Source organism: Budorcas taxicolor, chromosome 19 (genome assembly GCF_023091745.1).
Source record: "Budorcas taxicolor isolate Tak-1 chromosome 19, Takin1.1, whole genome shotgun sequence".
In the NCBI taxonomy this organism is placed as follows: Eukaryota; Metazoa; Chordata; class Mammalia; order Artiodactyla; family Bovidae; genus Budorcas; species Budorcas taxicolor.
Window position 1 is genome coordinate 46,740,603 of NC_068928.1, and position 19,198 is coordinate 46,759,800.

At 52.0% G+C, this 19,198-nt stretch overlaps 1 protein-coding gene and 1 non-coding gene across 2 annotated transcripts in view; one reads left to right on the plus strand and one right to left on the minus strand.

Annotated features, from left to right (window-relative positions):
* Positions 1-403: 403 nt before the first annotated feature.
* The window catches only part of MARCHF10 (membrane associated ring-CH-type finger 10), an 89,751-nt gene continuing 70,956 nt past the window's right edge, over positions 404-19,198 (minus strand). Inside the window, exons 7-10 of the mRNA XM_052658761.1 lie at positions 17,784-17,893; positions 10,067-10,180; positions 3,450-3,492; positions 404-465 (exon numbers count right to left, since the gene is read on the minus strand). Coding sequence (XP_052514721.1) covers positions 404-465; positions 3,450-3,492; positions 10,067-10,180; positions 17,784-17,893 — 329 coding nt within the window. The remainder of the gene's footprint in view (positions 466-3,449; positions 3,493-10,066; positions 10,181-17,783; positions 17,894-19,198) is intronic.
* TRNAG-UCC (transfer RNA glycine (anticodon UCC)) lies at positions 18,872-18,944 on the plus strand. The gene has a single exon. It is a non-coding gene; the product is annotated as a tRNA-Gly (tRNA).

Genomic DNA, 19,198 nt, shown 5'->3' on the forward strand with positions numbered 1-19,198 from the left:
GGGACTGGAATGAGCACAAGACAAAGCTGCGTGAATAACGTCAGTTTACTGATTCCACTCAGGGTGGAGTGAGACCTGAAGGGGTGCCCTCTGCAGAGGGACCCCAGGCCATGGGGCCCACTAGGGCCAATGGGTCCCCTTGGACTTCTGGGTGGAGGGGCAGCAGCTGGGCAGCTGGCGGGGGCTCAGCAAGCCCAGGTCTGGGGCTGAGCGGGTTGCTGTTGCTGTCTGTGGATGCTCGAGCCAGATCCCAAAAAGAGAGTGGCAGAAGGTGAAAAAGATAACTGGGAACATCAGTTTTGGTTTCAGTGGCAAGGAGGAGGAAGGGAGGCTTGTGGGCACAGAGGAAGGGCGGCCAGGAGGAGAGGCTTCTGCCCGGCCAGCTCCAGGGCCAGCTCCCTTGCTAGACAACTCGGCTGTTGCCTTCACAAATGCTGCCGTCACTCCCATCTCCCAGCTCGGAACCTGGAAAGCAAGAGGAAGCTCAGGCTGCGGACTCTGTCGTGGAGGAGGATGGCATCGTTGCCCTTCCTGCCCGGCTCCCCCAAACCCCTGCCCCAGCACCAGTGACCAGACACACAGACAATACACAACAGACACACACACCACACACACACACCATGTGCTACAGTGCCTGGAACAGTGTGAGGAACAGAGGCCCTGCAGTCTTTCAGGGATCAAATTGGACACAGAGGGTCATGTGATGGGGGGGCACAGAGGCAGTGAGAAGCAGTGGAGTCAGAGCGGAAGAGCTGAGGTGGGGTGCTTTCTTTATTCTTGAGAAAGATTCTCAATATTTCTTTTCTCATTGGCTGGAGTGAGCGCTCCCTATTTGGAAGCACATTCTGACTGGTGAAGGGCAAGGGAACAAGAGTAATCGCCTCCCTCCATCCTACCTGGACACTCAGCTTCTTCCTCCACCACAATGCAGCCCCAGCTCCAAGAGCTGCCCACCTTCTCTCACCTTCCTCTTTCCCCAAATCTAGTTGCCTTGACTTGTACATTTGAAGCAGCTGTCCGGGGTGGGGGGGGGGGGGCGGGGAGGGGGCTGTGTGACAATGTGTTAGACCCAGGCACACCCACCCAGGGCCTCTCCCCAGCAGCCCTTACCTCAGTGCCATCTGTGGCATTTTGTGTCCAGCCTCGGGTCCCAGGAGCCCAGGACAGGGTGCCCAGCGGGAAGGTTGGCATGAGCCACAGAGGCTGGCATCTGTGTCACCTGCTGTGCCCTGATGAGTTGCCTTTTCCCTCCCTGTTTACCTGCATGGGGCTAGGGCGGCGGGTCACAGCCGTGACTCAGCTGCGGCAACCCATCTTCACAGAGCGCTGCCAACCAGGTGAGTCCCGCCAGACAGCCGGGACCAGGGAAGCCATGGCCCCAGGGGGGAGGGCGCGAGGCGTGTGGATCCGCCTTCGGCTGCCCTGGCTCTTGTCCTGATCAGAGCTCGGGCGGGAAGCCAGGCCCCGGCGGCGTCTGAGCAGCGAGCCAAGACGGTCCCTCTGCGCGGGGCTGCCCCTGCCGGCGCCTGGGGTGTGCGCGGGGCTGGGACCGGCGGAGAGGGCCTGGACCCGTTTCCAGCGGGGGAAATCTGAGGCCCCCACATTAGGACTCTACCGGGATGGGGTGGATCCTAGAGCTAGTCCCAGCTTCCTGAAGAGAGGCGGTTATGACATGGTGCGGGGCTGGGGGCGGGAACCATCTGCCTCGGTGCAACACAGGAGGCAGGGTTCCCTCGGCGGAGGCGCCTTTTTAAGCACCACCCTGGGGGCGCTCTTCTCCCGTCCTCTAGATATGTCACCCAAACCGGGGGCCCCAGGCCTGGAGCCGCGGTGCCCCTTCCGCATCCCCAAGCCGGGGTGTGGAGGAAAGCTCCATCCTGCTCCGGGCCGCCCCCCGCGGCAGGGCGGCAGCAGGCCCCGCTGGGCACTAGGGGTCGCCCCTGCCCAGCCAGACGCGCCCGGGCGCGCCCGCCGCTGCAGGTTTCCCCGAACCGGGAAGAGCGCGGGCGCCTCCGGGGCGGGGGCCGGGCGGGGCGCGGCGGGGCGCGGCGCCGAGACCCTGCCCGGAGCCTCGGGCCACCGAGCCTTCTCGGCCGACGCGCGGCGGGCCCTCTCTGGACCGAGCCGGGGCGCGCGCGCCCGCACACAAAGGTCTTTCCTAGTCCTCACCGTTCCCTGCCTGCCCTCCCTTCCCGGCGGCCCGAGAGGCAGCAGCTGCTCGGGGTCGGCCCGGGCGACGACGCCGGGGATCGGCCGCCCGCCGAGTGGCCCCGCGACCTTGCGAGGGCGCGAGGGGGCTCTGGGCCCGCACCCGGCTCGGCTGGACCCCCGCGGTGGCGCCCGGGGACTGGGACCCTACGAGTTCCTTTTGTGAAGGGAGAGCCCGGTAGAGCCCTCCCCACTCTGCAAATGATCCGCTGGGTTCTCGGGACTGCGTGCCCTGAATAATAGATGGGGTGCTCTAGGGTCGTCATCTGGGCCCCACCCTGTGCAGCTTTGAGCTGGTTCAGCCTCTGCCGGCGGGTCGGTTGCGGGGGGCAGGGTGTGGGTCCCCAAAGCATTACCATGACCACTGACTGTATCAGGGCCACCAGGCGCCCACCCCAGTGCCTGAATCGGTGTCTCTGGGAGGGGCCCGGGAATCTATATTTTTCTAAGTTCCCCGGGTGATTCTGATGGCAAAGCCTGAGAAATAGCTGTTTTAAACCTTTAAAGGCAGGCAGTTGTGACATTTCTCTCCAGAACAGCCTCTGGGGATGGAACTGTCACTTCTGGCACCTCCTTCCATAGTTCACTGTAACGTTTATCCTCCCAGCTGATGGGATAGTTCTTCCCACATCTGACCACCAGCCTGCCTGCTTTAATTGAGCACGCTTTCTTAAGTCGGGTTTTCTATGGGATAATAAGCCTGCTCTGGAGACAGCTGGCCTGGCTCCTTGGCCCTTTCCCAACACTTGTTTTCCTTGTTCAACTTCTGAATCCGGCAGGCCCACTGGCTCGGGCCGAAGAGTGAGAAAATCCAGTAACTCCAATACTAACTTGTGAATGATGGTGGTGCCTTTATGTAATGGCTACACGGCGCCCTTCCGGGGTTTAGAAGAAATCCCAAGAGACTCCTCTAAGTGCTGGATGCTGGAGAATCCCAGTAAAACGAAAGGAAGGAAACCTGCAGGGGGTCATCCTATGCCTGAGGAAGACTGATCCTCCCTTTGCCCGCCTTTGCTTTCGCTTTCAGCATGAGTTCAAACTCATCTCTTCTGCATCCAGCACACTTGGACTGCCTTGCTGACTGCTGCAACTAGGGTTTCACCAGTTTGTGGGGTTATTTTTGCCTCTGGGGGCAGGGGGTGGTTGTTACTTCCTTCCATAGGATTAGGTTCAACACAGCCACAGAAAGACAGCAAATTGCCAAACACCCTCAACATGGCAGGACTGATCCCCACACCTACTTTCGTTTTCTTCCGGTCTGGGTTGTGGGTAGTTTCTTGACAACTATGGGAAAGAAGACAATGAAGAATGAACGGTTTTTTCCAAAGCAATTGTGAACAGATGTCTAATCCCCTAGTCGCGGGAATATTCTAGGAATCCCTGACATCACCTTAAAGGGGCAGAGAAGGAGGCGTGGAGGTGCGAGGGCAGTGTTGATATTCAGCACCTGTGGGGCGTAGGCGCCTCTTAAAGACAGCGTCAGCGATAGCGCAGGTCACCTTCGCCTGTTTGGGGCGTCTAAATTTGGCAGTGTGAACAGACCTGCGACCTCTCAGCAATTGATCTGAGCAGCAGAACCCCATCCTGACGGTCCAGAGTCACATTTCCAGGCAGTGGGGGTGAAAGCCGTGCTAATTGGCCACTTGCCTCACCACTGGCTTTTAAACAATCGGTTGTATTCTCCACCCGGCAGGAAGCAGCAGGCCCATCAAGGCTCTGGGCTCCCTCTTTGTTCTGACTTTATGGCATTTTATGCCACAATGAGAAACACTGTGTACTCCGTGGGAGGCCATTGTGCGAGGCTGCAAGGATGTGGGCTCTGGGGCAGAGGGGCTTGTGCCCTTCCCCCCCAGGGGGAGGAGGGCCTTTGTGACAGGCTGGGGGACAAAACAAGGGGTGCTGGACACTGTTACTGGGGCAACTGCCTGGCCAGTGTAGCCTCTGGGTCCCTCTCCCCAGAAGGCCGGGGGGAAGGGCAGAAGGTTGGAATTTCTTCTAGAGGAGCAGCCCTGGTTACCTGGTAAAGTATACATCGGGCGATGCTAGCAACGGCCTCCGTGTTCCCCAGGCTGCTAGGACGACCTCATCCTGCCTCTAGATTCTGCGCCCGGAGATGGTGGCTATCTAATGATGGCCACCAGGGGGCGCCAACTTGGTGAGTAGGCAAGCTTTCCCAATAGTTGACCAAGCCTGGGCCTTGCACAATTTTGGGTTGGTTTGGCCTTCTGAGGCAAGGGTTTGCCGTTTTGTAGAGATGGTGTGAATGGCTCCGGAGAGCCTAGGGAAGATCCATGGATCCTCACACACGGATAGGCCAGTGGGATTTCAGGGCGACTTCAACACCCTCCCCCCCACCTTCCAGGTGAAGTGTGAAAGTAGCACCCCTAAGGCAGAAGACAGGTGGGCACTTGTGCCAGGAGGACATCGTGGAAGCCGTGGGCTCCCGCCTATGCTCTGCCTTTTAGTGCATGCACACACACAGGGATTCTTTCTATTTCGTCTAGTTTGGCAAATGAGGCACTTGAGAAGTGTAAGGAAGCTGCCATGGGCAGGCAGGGAGAGCAGTTTCGGGCCCAGGGTCATTTCATTGAGAGGGGATGAAGAGCGTGGCACAGACAAAACCCACACCCAGGAGGAAGCCCAGGTTAGGGAACCCCGGAGGGTGCCGTCCCTGAATACTGGAGTGCGCCACATGGGCGCTGAAAGGGAGAAGGCGGAGGGAAGGCATGTCCTATTAGCTTCACCCTACAGAACAGTCCTATGTCCCCATGAGATTAAAGGGTGAGCCAAGCAGGTCAGGTGAGGCTGGTGGGGCCCCATGTTCTCTGGAGATGCTCTCATTGTGAACAGCTGGAGAGAGAAAAGGCCAGTTTCCTGCTAGGCATCTGCAGAGCATAACAGTCACTGCTCCCTTCAGCCCATACCTCACTCTCCGTGCCCACTTAAATCTGGCCCTCCACCTCCAGTGCTCCCCACGTGGGCCCCCTCACCCTGTCCCAGTGCAGCAGCTGCCCAGCTGGGCTCTTCCCCCTTCAGCCCACCCTCCACATGGCCACTCCCACTCCCTCTCAGAAACAGAGCTCTCCTGACCTGTCAACCCCAGGCTAGAAAGCCTTCCATAGCCTCCCAGAGCTGCACCCAACCCTGTCACATCCTGCTTACTTCCGGCCAGCTCTGGCCACACTCAGTGCCTTGACTTTCCCAGACATGCAAGTCTTTTCCTTCCTGAGCCTTTGTGTTCCCTCCTGCATGGATGCCCTTCCCTCCCCACCAGCACTGGTCCAAGATTCAGCTCCAGCATCACCTCCTCAGCTGATTGGTTGACAGGAGCAATAAAGAAGTGCTTTGCCACCAGACTCCCAAAGCAGTGGGAAGATGGATGGCAAAGAGTACAAGCTAACTGGATTCAGAGCAAAGGCCTCTGAAACGTTGGCTTGTGTCCCTCCTGCCTTGGAGGGTCTGTCCTGCAGAAGGTATGGAAGAAGCAGGGGTGGGGGGTGGGTAAGAACAGTGGCCCCTTCCTGTCCTTTAACTCTGCCTTCTTCCACATCCAGCTCCATCTCCTGAAATAACACAAGGCACTTTTTATTTTTTTGGATACTCTTGGTTACCCATCTGTCTCTTTGGACTCTGAATCCCTTTTAGCAAAGTGTGTCTTGATCATCTTTATATTCCCCAGGATCTAGTTTAGAACCCAAGGGCTTCACCGATGGCTCAGTGGTTAGAGAATCCACTTTAGGAGACATGGGTTCAGCCCCTGAGTCAGGAAGATCCCCTGGAGGAGTAAATGGCAACCCACTCGAGTATTCGTGCCTGGAAAATCCCATGGACAGAGGAGCCTGGGGGTCTACAGTCCATAGGGTCACAAAGAGTTGGACATGACTGAGCAGAGCGAACACAGTTTAGGACCTATCACATGGTAGACATGTAGAAAACCTCTGAATACTCAGATATACCTTGAACTTGAAAGTGTTCCTTTACCTAGAATACTTTTTTCTCCACAAATTTATATTATCACCTTCTCCACATTTCTCCAATTTTTTCAATACTTGCCTCTTGAAGAAGCAAGTATTGTTCACTTTTTCATTGCTTGAGCATCAGGAGGTTACTGAGTGCATAGTATGTACCAGGCATTTTCAAGGCACTGGAGGACCATGGTATACAAAAGAGGTAAGGGTTCCTTGCTCCAACTTGCCAATGACCATATCCTCCCCCTGACCCACTCCTGCAACCCTTAGCAGACCACATCCTTTTCTGGCAGTAATTTAGCAAGTTTGTAACCAGTGCTCTTGGCATCCATAGTGTCTGGGACTTGGTCAGCAGTCAAACATGAATCATTGTGTGTCTAGCTTCAGGAAAAGGATAAATGTAGAAGGTTTGACTTTGCCTTATAAAGGCTCACAGCCTCATTGGGGAGCCAAATTATTCGTTTATAAGATCACTGAAAACCCCAGGAAGCCACTGTCAGGGAAGATCTTGGGTTATTTCACAGCCTCTGGGAATTCATTGGATCTGTTAGTTCTCTTGATCAAGGGCTGCTGCTGCTGCTAAGTCGCTTCACTTGTGTCCGACTCTGTGCGACCCCACACACAGCAGCCCACCAGGCTCTGCCGTCCCTCAGATTCTCGAGGCAGGAACAGTGGAGTGGGTTGCCATCCCTTCTCCAATGCAGAAAAGTGAAAAGTGAAAGTGAAGTCGCTCAGTCATGTCCGACTCGTCGCAGCCCCATGGACTGCAGCCTACCAGGCTCCTCCGTCCATGGGATTTTCCAAGCAAGAGTACGGGAGTGGGTTGCCATTGCCTTCTCTGGATCAAGGGCTACTTTTTGATTATTTCCTGGTTTTCCCTATATGTGAGTCTCACCTTCCCACCTGATTATTAACTCCTCAGAGAAAGGGACATCATGTCTGATAGCCACTTTCCCAGGTCCCCATCTCAGCACCTGATATGCAGGTGTGAATGAGTGATCACCACCATGGACAGACCTTCACCACTGTGTCTTATTGAGACACAACCAGGAGCCTGTTGTGAATGGCTTTTCAGGTTCTGGTCAGTAAAGAAGAGGGAAGGAGGCATTCTTTCCCATCATAGTGCTTCTCTCTTGCTAAACGTCACCCTTAGAATCTTCTGCAAGAAAATACTGAGACTCAAATCCAGAAGAGAATCAATTTGATGAAAGCCACTTGTTATGGCAACCCACTCCAGTATTCTTGCCTGGAGAATCTCATGGACAGAGGAGCCTGGCAGGCCACAGTCCGTGGGGTCACAAAGAGTCAGACAGGCCTGAGCAACTGAGCACATTCACACACCTGTTTTCCTACTTCCATTCGGGTACCTCTTAACTGGTTCTTAGTACTGGTTACTGCTTGGTGGTTTATATGGGTGAGAACTATGGGGCTGGCCAAAAAGTTTGTTTGGGTCTTTCTGCAAGATGGTACAAAAAACTCGAAAGGAATATTGGCCCACCCAATATTTCGGGGGAATCTCAAATTACAAGTAAGCTTGTGATGAGAGAAGTGATGCCCTGTCCTTCCTGCTTCCTTCCCTGCTGGCTCCTGGCTTGCTCCCCATGTTACCTGCTCCTTCTCTGGGATAGTTTTACCAGAACGTTCTCTAGAGTCAATGCTTTAAGGGCGTGGGTTTTTCATCCAGTGGGTTGTGCTGTTTGTTGCCTTCCCGTGTGCAGTGTTATAGTCCCAGAGGCTAATGTCTCTTGCCTTTGTTTGTTGATGGTGTGGCCATCTGTAACCTTTATCGAACCCTGGGTGCTCTGAAGTTCAATGTGCAATAAAAAGTTCATTTAAAAAGATGTGGAATCGTGAAAATAAGGTTACAGAAATGTTAACAAAGGATCATTTCCTGCTTCCTGTTATACTTTTAAAAAAATGTATTTCTCTAAGGAATTTATGTCACCATTAAAACTACGGAAGAGTGAAAGGAAGGACAGGCCTGGGTCAGAGAGAGGGTGAGATGCCTGAGGAGCTATCTTGGCGAAGACCCAGCCTGTTGTCTTAATTGAGAACTTAGGGTCTAAGGGGAGAATGGAAGCCAGAAAGATGCAGAGACAGATCTCAAATTCTTATGATTAATGGTCTGAACCCAACATTTTTAGTGGCGTGCGTGTATGCTCAGTCATGTCCGACTCTGCAATCCCATGGACTGTAGCCCACCAAGCTCCTCTGTCCATGAGATTTCCCAGGCAAGAATACTAGAGTGGGTTGCCATTTCCTCCTCCTAGAAGATCTTTCCGACCCAGGGATCAAACCCACGTCTCCTGCAGCGGCAGGTGGATTCTCTGCCAATGAGCCACCAGGGAAGCCCATTTCTAGCAGGGATGGCTCCGAATGGATTGCCACGGCCTCCAGTGGCGCAGGGACTGGGGCTGTGTAGGAAGCACTTGAAGTCACTGGGTTTCACCTTCAGACGGTGACTGGTGCTGGCAGGTGCCTCTTGTCCACTCGAGGTAGAAAAGTAGAGACAGAGAGACATGGAGAGCCAAGATGGTGAAGAGAGAGAGGTGCGTTGGGACACATAGCAGAGCATCACTAAAGCTGCCTCAGGGTCCCACTGGCGGCTTGTCCACGGCCACACTGGTTTGCTTTCCAGCGGTAACTGTTTTTTTTTTTTTTTTTTTTTTGCCATGTGGCACTGTATGTGGGATCTTAGTTCCTCGACCAGGGATCAAACCTGTATCCCCTGCATTGGAAGCATGGAGTCTTAACCACTGGACCACCAGGGATGTCCCTTCTGAACCCATGAACTCTGTGAACCTATGAATTCAGTCCCTTCTGAATCTGTGGTGACCTTCTGAAGTGAGCAGATGGTCAAATTTTGAGCCTCAGGGGGTGTCCTGGGAACCCCAAACACTAAAAGCATATCAGTGCCTGGCATGGCCTTCAGGTAAGGAAGGCGCCCCTGTCCGGCCAGTGCTCTTCCCTGGCGCGGCCACCGGGGGGCATTTAACAAGGAGGACAGTCCCTTGGGGCTCAGGGTTCTGACTTGATAACGGCCAAGGGTATGTGCACATTCCAGAGGTTGCCCTGTTCTCCCGCATTTTGATCTGAGTAGTGGATCTAGGCTTCTCCTCTGACACCACGCAGTCTCCTAGACGGCCCTGGTTCTTTTATTTAAGGAAGGGCAGCCACAGATGATCATTCCTCGTAAATACGCTGTCACTTCTCTAGTGACAGATGGGACCCCATCAGCACCTTTGTTTCTTGGCATATACACACACACAGATGCTGGGATAACATACCCTGGGAGCCAAAGCAAAATAAACAGCTCCCTTGGCTGGGAGGTTCCTGTTTCTCATGGACCCTCCTTGCTTGGGCAGTGGACATCCACGTGTGATGCACACCCAGCCCCTGCAGCCTTGCTGGCCTTATTTTGGGCACCAAATATCCCTAGAGACCCACTTGCTTATATAACCATTAATGACCATTTAATTACCACTCATATTTAATAGGAAACAATTATGTGACCTGGTGGCTCAGACGGTAAAGAATCTGCCTGCAATGCAAGGGACCCAGGTTCAGTCCCTGGGTCAGGAAGATCCCTTGGAAGAGGGAATGGCTATTCATGCTGGTATTTTTGCCTGGAGAATCCCATGGACAGGGGAGCCTGGTGTGCTACAGTCCCTGGGGTTGCAAACAGTCAGACACGACTGAGCAACTAACACTCACACTTGACCGTCACTTTTCAGCCAGAGGGTCGCTGTGCCTATACCTGGCAGCCATTAGTCTTGGTGCCAGTGATGACAGTGCCGTATCCCACCAGCTGAACACAGACACACATCTACTAAAGCACACAGCAAGGTCAGTGACACTGCTGCTGACGGTCCAGGCAGGGCCCCGCTCACCCTCTCTCTCGTGGCCCGGTTGTGGTTGAGTCTCATGAGTTCTGCAAACCTCTGTTCATAGAGATGGAGCAGCAACACCAGATACAAGCCTGAATTCATCAGCTCATTTTGTACCTACAGGTGAACAAGAAAGCCTTTAAGTTCATCTATAATATTCATGGTCTCAATCACAGGGTGGAGGATACTAGGCCAAGAGGGGACAAGAAATAGGAACGGGAGCCCAAGCCCCAAGGCAAGGCCTGCTCTGGAGGGGGACTGGAGTACAGAACAGAAAGGGACCCGGGGTGGAGGCAGGATAGCCATCCTGGAATCCTCGGCTGCCTCGTGGAGGATGCCTGAAGAAGCTCCTGGCCTGGTCCTGGGCTGTGGACACTCACTGAGTAGTTACCTGCCATGGCCTTGAGCTGAGTGTCAGGAGAACACAGGGCCAAAGGTCTCAGCTCCCTGCTGGGACCCCATTCTGTGATGTGGGAGAGAGTGTGCCTTATTCAAAGACGGCTCCCGTATCAGTGGGATGTGTCAGGGCCACAAAGGACTCGTGAATGGGAAGATGGAGGCTGGTGGCATATGACCTGGGTGACACTGTCTCTGATGGTCCTAAAAGGGTGGGAGGGACTTTGGTAGGTGGCTCTGACAAAGGCCCTGAATGGCAGCACACACATGAGGGGGCAGAGTGTTTGTTGGGCAAAATTCTCTACTCACGAGTATAGCTGGAGCATATGGGGAATGTGTTGGTTTTGAATTTTTTAAGTCTTGTCATGGGCTGGGGAGATGGTACGGTGGGACCATATTAGGCAGAATGGAGGCAACTGGACGTCATGTTATATGTACACGTGCAGCTGCTGGCCACTGAGAAGAGGAGTCAACAGGATGAGACTGTGACTCAGGAAGGCAGACGGGTCTGTTGGAGAGTCTGGGACACAGGTGCCATGGCGGGAATGTTTTTTGTTCCTAGATCCCTCCTTTGCTCAGGGGAAGGGCCTCAGGCCTTAGTTCTCTAAGTTTCTCCCTTCACAACTGGGCTTAGTGATGGTCGCACGTAGGGGCTCCCCAACTCCCCACCTTCCCCAGCTGCCCTATTGTCATCTAAACCCCAGAGAGCATGTGCCTGGTGGGGCCTCAGATGGCACGTGAACCTCAAGGCTTCTGCGCATGCTCTTTCTCACGTGGTCTGTTGGCTTGTTTTCGTGCGTCTGTTTCTTTTGAAAATCTTTATTTAGCTGTGCAGGGTCTCAGTTGCAGCACTCGGAATCTTTGATCTTTTGTTAGGGCATGTGGGATCTTCAGCTGCAGCGTGCAGGAGGTGGGATCTAGTTCCCTAGCAGGGATCGGGGCTGGCCCCCCCGCACTGGGAGCGTGGGGACTCAGCCTCTGCACCACCAGGGAAGCCCCTTTGTGTCTCTGCTGTGAAATCTCCTCTGCCACTTTCCACCTTTCCAAGGCTGTGTCCATGACTTCCTTTACAGCTGTCTCAAGGTCGCCTCCTTGCAGAAATCTTCCCGATTTGTTCCAGGCATTCCTCCCTGAGTCCTAAGCCTTCGTCTTTGCTGTGTATGCTGCGTCGTTCACTGGCTAATGTCTTTGCTTTTTCTCGGTGGGTGGGTGCTGGTGTATTTTTCTCACTGGTGCTGAACACACTGGGAGGTTCCTCTAGGGAAGATCTGACCATCCGAATGACCGTGGCGCCTCTGTCCTCGGCTCCTTTGGCGGTCTGTCTTGCAGAGCCTTGCCCCATGGACCTGCCTCGACCTTCAATAAATTATCAGATTTGTGATGACTCCTCCCCGTCTGCCGCTTTATTCCCCCATCTGTCCTCAGGTCAGATCTCCAGGGTGGGAGGATCAGGGATGGGCCAGACGATGCTCAGGAAACCCCAGGGGACTAGAAGCCCCGGCAGAGGGCACGGCCCTTGACATCACCCTTGGGAAAGGTCGAAACCGTGACTGCTTTCCCAGGAGAACTGAAGCTCGGCCTTGACACAGTAGCATCTCAGTGCCTCCTCCTTCCTTTCCCCCGGGGGCCCGAGGGGCTTCGCAGGTCCGGTGTCCTGTTCCCATCCCCTGGAGGGCAGAGCAGGAAGCCAGCACAGAGCACACCCCTTCCAGGATGGATCGGCTGCCAGAAAAGGTGCTCAAGCTAAACAAAGACCCTTGTGCTCTTCCCTTCTGCATCGGGGCCAGCTCTGAATCTTGGTGACCACTGGCCTCAAGGTCACTGCTTGAGCCCCCTCCTGCCCTACAGACCTGCCTTCAAAGACTCCGGCCAACAGTCCTTAGCGGTTAGCCTATTTTTAGACTTTCTCTTCTGACCTTGGCCTAGAACAGGCAGAGAGATGGCTCGTTTCTCTTTTTTCTGTGTTAAAGGCCTCCTGCCACCATCCCCAGGAGTCAGTGCTTCCTTTGCCATCTGTCTCAGAAGCCACCACCTCTGGGAAGCCTTCCCGGACTACCTACCACACAGACCAAGCCTTGTCCCTTGTTGACTTTTCCAAGTGGGGGGCCTCCCATGAGCTGTCGGTGGCTCTCTCCTGAGTGAGTGCTTCACCAGGAAGCCTTTCTGCTCCCAGACACTCCGATGCATAATGGCAAATCAACCAGCTAGAAAATGGCTTGGAACTATCAGGTTTGTCAAAGCGTGCAGGGAAATCATTTACTTTTTATGACTCCATAAGACCCGGAGGCATGCAGATGGGAAAATATCCACTAATGTTTTCTGCAGATCATTTGAAAAGTCACTTCCAGCAGATTGTGTCTCTTCTCTGGTCTGTGGGAGGGAACCTGTCACTCGGTGCCATAAATCTCGCTGGCCCAGCTCCTTTATGTGTGCCCTTTGCAGAGCCTGTGATGCTGGACAAAAGGGGCTGGGTGGGCCAATCGGCGCAGACATTTCATAGTCAGCTTGGAGTCATCCTTTTTACCCTAAGCCACAAGTGGGAGGCGTTTGTTATCAGAGAGTTCCATCCGTTGTGTTTGGTTGGTAAGGGCAGGATGAGCTAATTTTTGGAGCATTATTTATTGGAGTTGCTCCTGACCTGACCCTCCTTGGCCCATGTGCATCACACTTTGCTGCCCACGTGCAACAGCAGAGATGGGGGTGGGAAGGCACGTGAAGCAGTGGGCAGGAGCTCAGGGGGGGGCACTCCGCCCACCTACCAGATGTTTTTCTTCCTTTTCTCCTGCCCTTTTATTTTGTTCAAATTCATTTCAGCAGAGAGAGTTGTTATGGATGGAAATTCTCAATGTAATCTGCTCGAAGAAAGAGAGCCTGGCTAAGAGTTCTGGCAAGTCTTCAAATATGCTCCAAGGATGCTCCCAGGTGTGAGGGGGATTAGGTGGCTACGTGTGTCCAGGGACATCTGTCCACGGCCGAGAGGGAGCACGATCAGGCCTGTGCTTCCAAGCAATGACAGCCAGAGGCCCCCTGAGCCTGTGTGGCAGGGGCCAGGATGGCAGGGGCACTTCTTCATCACACAGGGAGCCTGGGACCTCAGAATGGGTATCCTGGGACCACCATGCCCTGTGACGTTGGGCAAAGACTTTTAACTGTGCATGGAGAAGGGGACTCCATTTATCAGTGAGGAGAACTGTAGCCTCTGCTCTGCCTCGTTTCCTCAATGTGTGATGACAAAATGAGCTAATACAAGTGGACATGGTATTTCGCAAAACAGAAAAAATCCTGCAAGAGACAAGCACTAAAGCTGGGATTCGGGGCAAGCACCACATATGCCTTGCCTGCCCCTTTGCTCCTAGTGCCCGACCCATGCCTGGAATATGATTGCTCAATAAATACCTGCATGGATCAAAGAATGAGGGGGAAAGTGTGTAATTTTGGGTTAGTGATGACTTTTGACTCTTGTGGTCCCAACTTTAACACATGTCAGAATTACTGAAAGGGCCTTTTAAATGCAGTTCCTGGATACCCCCTTTTCCCAAATGCTGATTCAGTAGGTCTGGATGGGGCCCAAGAACGTGCATTTCTAACAAATTCCCAGATGATGCTGTGGGCCGTGGTTTGGCAACCACCCATCTTTGAGAGCCCCTGCTCTCAGCTAAGGATCAACAGTTGGTAGCCAGTAAGCAGAATCTGGCCTGCAGGATGTGCTCTGGTTGAAAGGAAGGAGGGTAGGAAAGAAGGAAGGATGTGACCACCTTCCGCTGGAGGGAGTGTTCACTGCCTTGCCATAGTAGCCACCGCTCCCAGCGGATGCCACTTGGGAGGTTCTGAGCGGCTGCCAACCTGCCTGGTCTCTATGGCACTTGAGTGTACAATCTCTGGCCTCGGCTTGTCTTAAACATCTTTTCTCATGGTCCGTTTTGGAACCTGGACTGTTCCTTGGAGCTCTACCTGTTGCCATCCAGGAGCTCTTCCTTCCGCTCAGAAACCCAATCAACCAACCCATCAATCAATTGTGAGTCCCACCTCCAGATTCAAGAGCGTGCACACGCACACACACACACACGACGATGTGGAGTTGCTTCACGGGCAACACTGCAGGGAGGTGGGCAGTGGGTGTGGAATGCCTGCTGGGCTTAATTGCCAGGCATCTTTGAGTAAGGGCGGGAGCAAGTTGATGCCAACCCTGGCAGGCCAATCAATGGACTGCCTGATGCCCACAGCCCAAGGTGCTTAGTTCAGGTCCTGGTCTCCCCTCTACCCCCTCCAGCTGCTTTAGCTTCATGAGGCCACTCCCCAGACAGCCTATAGGAGTTCCTAATCTAGCCACCTGGAGCCTGGTAACAAGCCCTGATCCTATGGGGACCACCCAATGTCCAAAAAAAGGAGGGAACATCGGATTTCAGTGCCCTGTTAGAGGTCATGGTTAGCATTCCTGCTGGCCCTACTCAGATGCATTGAACCAAACCAGGGAAACACACACTAATCCAAGCCCCTCAGAGAATACTGACAGTGCTGGCTGGGCACCTACTGGGCAAGCCCATCTGTGGTCAGATGCTAAGTGAGGTATCTTGGAGGGCTTTGTCCTCAAAAGCCTGTGTGTGGAGGGCTCACTCTTTTTCCTCTCTGGTCTTCTCTTGGCTGTGCTGGGTCTTGGTGGGGGCACACAGCATCTCTGATCTTCACTGCAGCATGTGAGATCTAGTTCTCTGACCAGGGACTGAAGCTGGGATTCCCTGCATTGAGAGCACCAAGTCTTAGCTACGACCACCAGGGAAGTCCCTCCTCACTATCTTTATGCTAAAAGACAGTTACTCCCATCTTCATCCAGGGAGAGCTTCTGAACTGATGGAAGTTACACTTCCCTAGTGCCTCCAGTTTAACTCAGACTGTTAGCAAACAGACGCTATTAAATTCACCACCAGCCATCGGAACAGTTGGAACTGCCGTAAAAGTGTGAGCCCTCAGCTGCTTTCCATCCGCAGATAAATATTGCACGTTGGTTCTTGGGACCTTTGTTCTCCCACCAGGGTGGGTCTGTCAATCTAGTTTCTTCCTGTGATTATAATGAAGGGCATTTTCAAAAGGCTTTGATGGCCTGTCAAGCTCTCCTCGAAACTAATTTCAACTCTTTTCTGCTTCCATGTCGTGTAATTAGTGTGCTGGGTATTTTCCATCTTCCCCTCCAGCTCCATTTTTCACCTGCTCTGTGGCCGAAAGGCTGATCTCTATGGATTGCGTTTACTTGGCCCCCTTGTCCTCTGGCTCCCCATTGTGTTCAGCCAATGGGAGGCCCTGGGAGGAGCCCAGAGGGCAGGAGGAGAGAGGCTGGGGTAGTTATCCCACGGTTCCCTCTCTGCGGGGCAGTGGGGTGCCCATGGCAAGCTTTCCCCTACTCACAGCTTGGTGGTGACTCCCTCCTGGAGCCATAAGCCAGGATTTAAAAAGGTGACTGTAGGACTGCCCAAACTCAGGGGACCCATTTTGACTCTGTTGTGCACAAAAAAGGTCTGGATATAGACTAGGGCTTCCCTGGTGGCTCAGCGGTCAAGAATCTACCTGCAGTCCAGGAGACACAGGAGACGCAGGTTATCAGGTTCAATTCCTGGGTCGGGAAGATCTGGAGGAGGGCATGGCAACCCGCTCCAGTGTTCCTGCCTGGAGAATCCTATGGACAGAGGAGCCTGGTGGGCTATGGTCCATAGGGTCTGAGAGAATCAGACGGAACTGAAGCCACTTGGCACGTACACGTTGACGGGCCAGTGATCCAAAAGCCAAAGTGACTCCTCTGAAGAGTGACATTTCAGCTGCTAACGGTGATTTTATGGTTTTTACATTATGTCCTTTACAGTTGTGGTTATTAATCATTTTTTTCCCTAATTGCGTGATGAGGGAGGTCAGTCTTGAATTATAATGGTAACGATGGGCTATTTTCATTTGAGATAAATATCTGTTGACTGCTTATTGGTTGCCAGGCATCGTCCAGATCAGCACTACCCAATAGAAATACAATGTGAGCCACCAATGCAAACAACACACGTAGCCTGAGAATTTCTAGGAGCCACAATAAAGAAGTATAGAAAGAAACTGGTGAAATTATTAATAATTCTAATAATGTATTTTATTTGATCTGATATGTTTTAAATATCATTTATGCTGTAATATGGGCTTCCCTGGTGGCTCAGCCAGTAAAGAATCTGCCTGCAATGCGGGAGATTTGCATTTGATCCCTGGGTCGGGAAGATCCCCTGGGGAAGAGAAGGGCAACCCATTCTAGCATTCTGGCCTGGAGAATCCTATGGACAGAGGACTCTGGCAGGCTGCAGTCTATGGTGTTGCAAAGAGTCAGACACAAATGAGCAACCAACTATTTATTTTAAACTATAATATAAAGTTATTTATGTGATTTTTTTTTTAAAGTGAAAGTGAAGCTGCTCAGTCATGTCCAACTCTTTGTGATCCCATGGACTGTAGTCTACCAGGCTTCTCCATTTATGGGATTTTCACTCTTAGCTTTGGACTGAGCCTTTGAAATTTGGTGTGTAACACCGCACACCTGGACTGGAAGTAACCACTTGTTTGTGAGCTAGCCATGTCTTGTGGCTTCCATTTTGGGCAGCATAGCTCTAAACAGAAGTGTTTGCCTGAAACATGGGCAATGAACTATTATTCTGGGCATAAATCACCTTCCCACCTAAAGTTACCTCTTTCACAGTACAAGAATTGCAATCCAATGGCCCAGGAGAGTTAATTCACGGGATTTTTTTTTTTTTTTTTAAACACACAATAGGGAAATTCCCTGGTTGTCCAGTGCTTAGAACTAATTGCTTTCACTGCCGAGGACACAGGTTCAATCCCTGGTTGGGTGCAGCCAAAAAAAAAAAGCCCAGAGTAAACAAGTAAACGGTAAACGGTGTTTACATGTTTGTAAACCCTGAGCAAAGCTGTTCCTCATTACCCCTCCTCCAAGATTACTTGATATATAAACTGGGGACTATTTCTCCAAGACCCTGATTTTTTTTCTCTTGTGGGTATTCAACTTCAAATTTGGGTGTGGAGCTTGCCAGACTTTTCCTATTTCTGTGTCTCTAGTCAGCTGCTGCAGCTTCCTACTTTGTCCCTGACAGTAGTGGGACCTCAGCAGTGGAACCAAGTCTTCTAATCCTCCAGTGGTCCAATTTGGGAACAGACTTTCTCAGAGAAGCGAGCTGAATTGGGAGCCTTGCACCCCACCTCCACTATTATTCCTGGTATCAGAGAGAGAGTTCCTTCCTGCCGTATACCTCTACCATGTGGACCCAGCATGGGTAGGAGGTTCTCTTACCCGGGACTGCTGGTGCTTCTGGTAGAACTCAGTCACATTGAAATCACCCAGGTCGACCAGTAGGCTTTGCTTACACATCTCACAGGTCTTTACAGCACCAAGATCCGCTCCTTAAAATGAAAGAGTTTTGTTACATGTAACCCTTTTGGTGTTGACATTTTGAGAGCGAATTTGTATGTGTTAGGAATTCTGAGTTTTGGTGGCCTTTTTATAGTGGGTCATCTTCTGTAGAAAATGACCTTGAACCTGAGAGCTGAAATTTCCTTTGTCATTGTTTTCATTATTATGCAAGCTTCCCATGAGTGAAATTCCCGTGACTTTTAAATAACAGGTCTTGCTCTCTGTTTAAATATAAACACAGAGGTTCATAAAATTGGAATTACTACATGGAGGCTGAGAGTCGGTAACACAAATGTTTGCCAGAAGAGTGAACATTGGGCCTATGTTATTGATGTTTTTCCTGGTGGATCTAACACAAGTCCAAGCAAATAAATTAGTAAGGACCAAACGGATGGCAGAAACTATCCTCAATCTATGGCTTAAAAATCTGCCTTGACTTCTGCCCATGTAACTCCCCGATTGAGGAAAGTGAGGGACCCCAGGCCCATGTGTGGGCTGTGGTATAGCAATATCTGGGTCAAACACTTGAGCCTGAACTCAGCCTCATTTGGGAAAAGAAACAGGAGAAGGCTTCCTTTGTTCCTGGTTTGTTGTTGTTGATTTTTTGTTTTGTTTTTTAATATATTTATTTATCTGACTGTGCCAGGTCTTAGTTGTGGCACATGGGATCTACTTCCCTGACCAGGGATTGAACCTGGGCCCCCTTGCATTGGGGAGTACAGAGTCTTAGCCACTGGACCACCAGGGAAGTCCTCCTATTTAGTTTTCTTTTTTAATGTGAATTCTAGATCAGCACATTTCCCCCCCTTTATCCTATTCCTCAGTGCAAAGTGGAAGGTGCAGATCTACGGTGGTTATGTCTAAGCAAATGGGATGCCATCTGTCCTTTCCCCTGGTGTAGGTGCTGCATTTTGGTTAATGATGTACCAGTGTTTGTTTTATGCTTTAGAAAACAGAGGACTGGGAATTCCCTGGTGGTCCAGTGGTTAGGACTCTATGCTTCCAATGTAGAGGGCCCAGGTTTGATCCCTGGTTGGGAAACTAAGGTCCCACAAGCCACCAGGCATGGGCAGAAAAACAAAAAAAGAATACAGAAGACTAATCAGTTACTTGAATTTATTTGGTAAAGATACGGTTTGTACAGTTTTACAACCCAGTTCTACTTTTCCCCAGTGGGGTACAAAGAGGTAGTAAATAATGGAGACTTTCAAAAGACAAGGATGAACACTGATCCCTCATCTGCATTTTGATGACTTGATTTTATTTTTTTAGCAACATTCTGTAATACTTAAGGC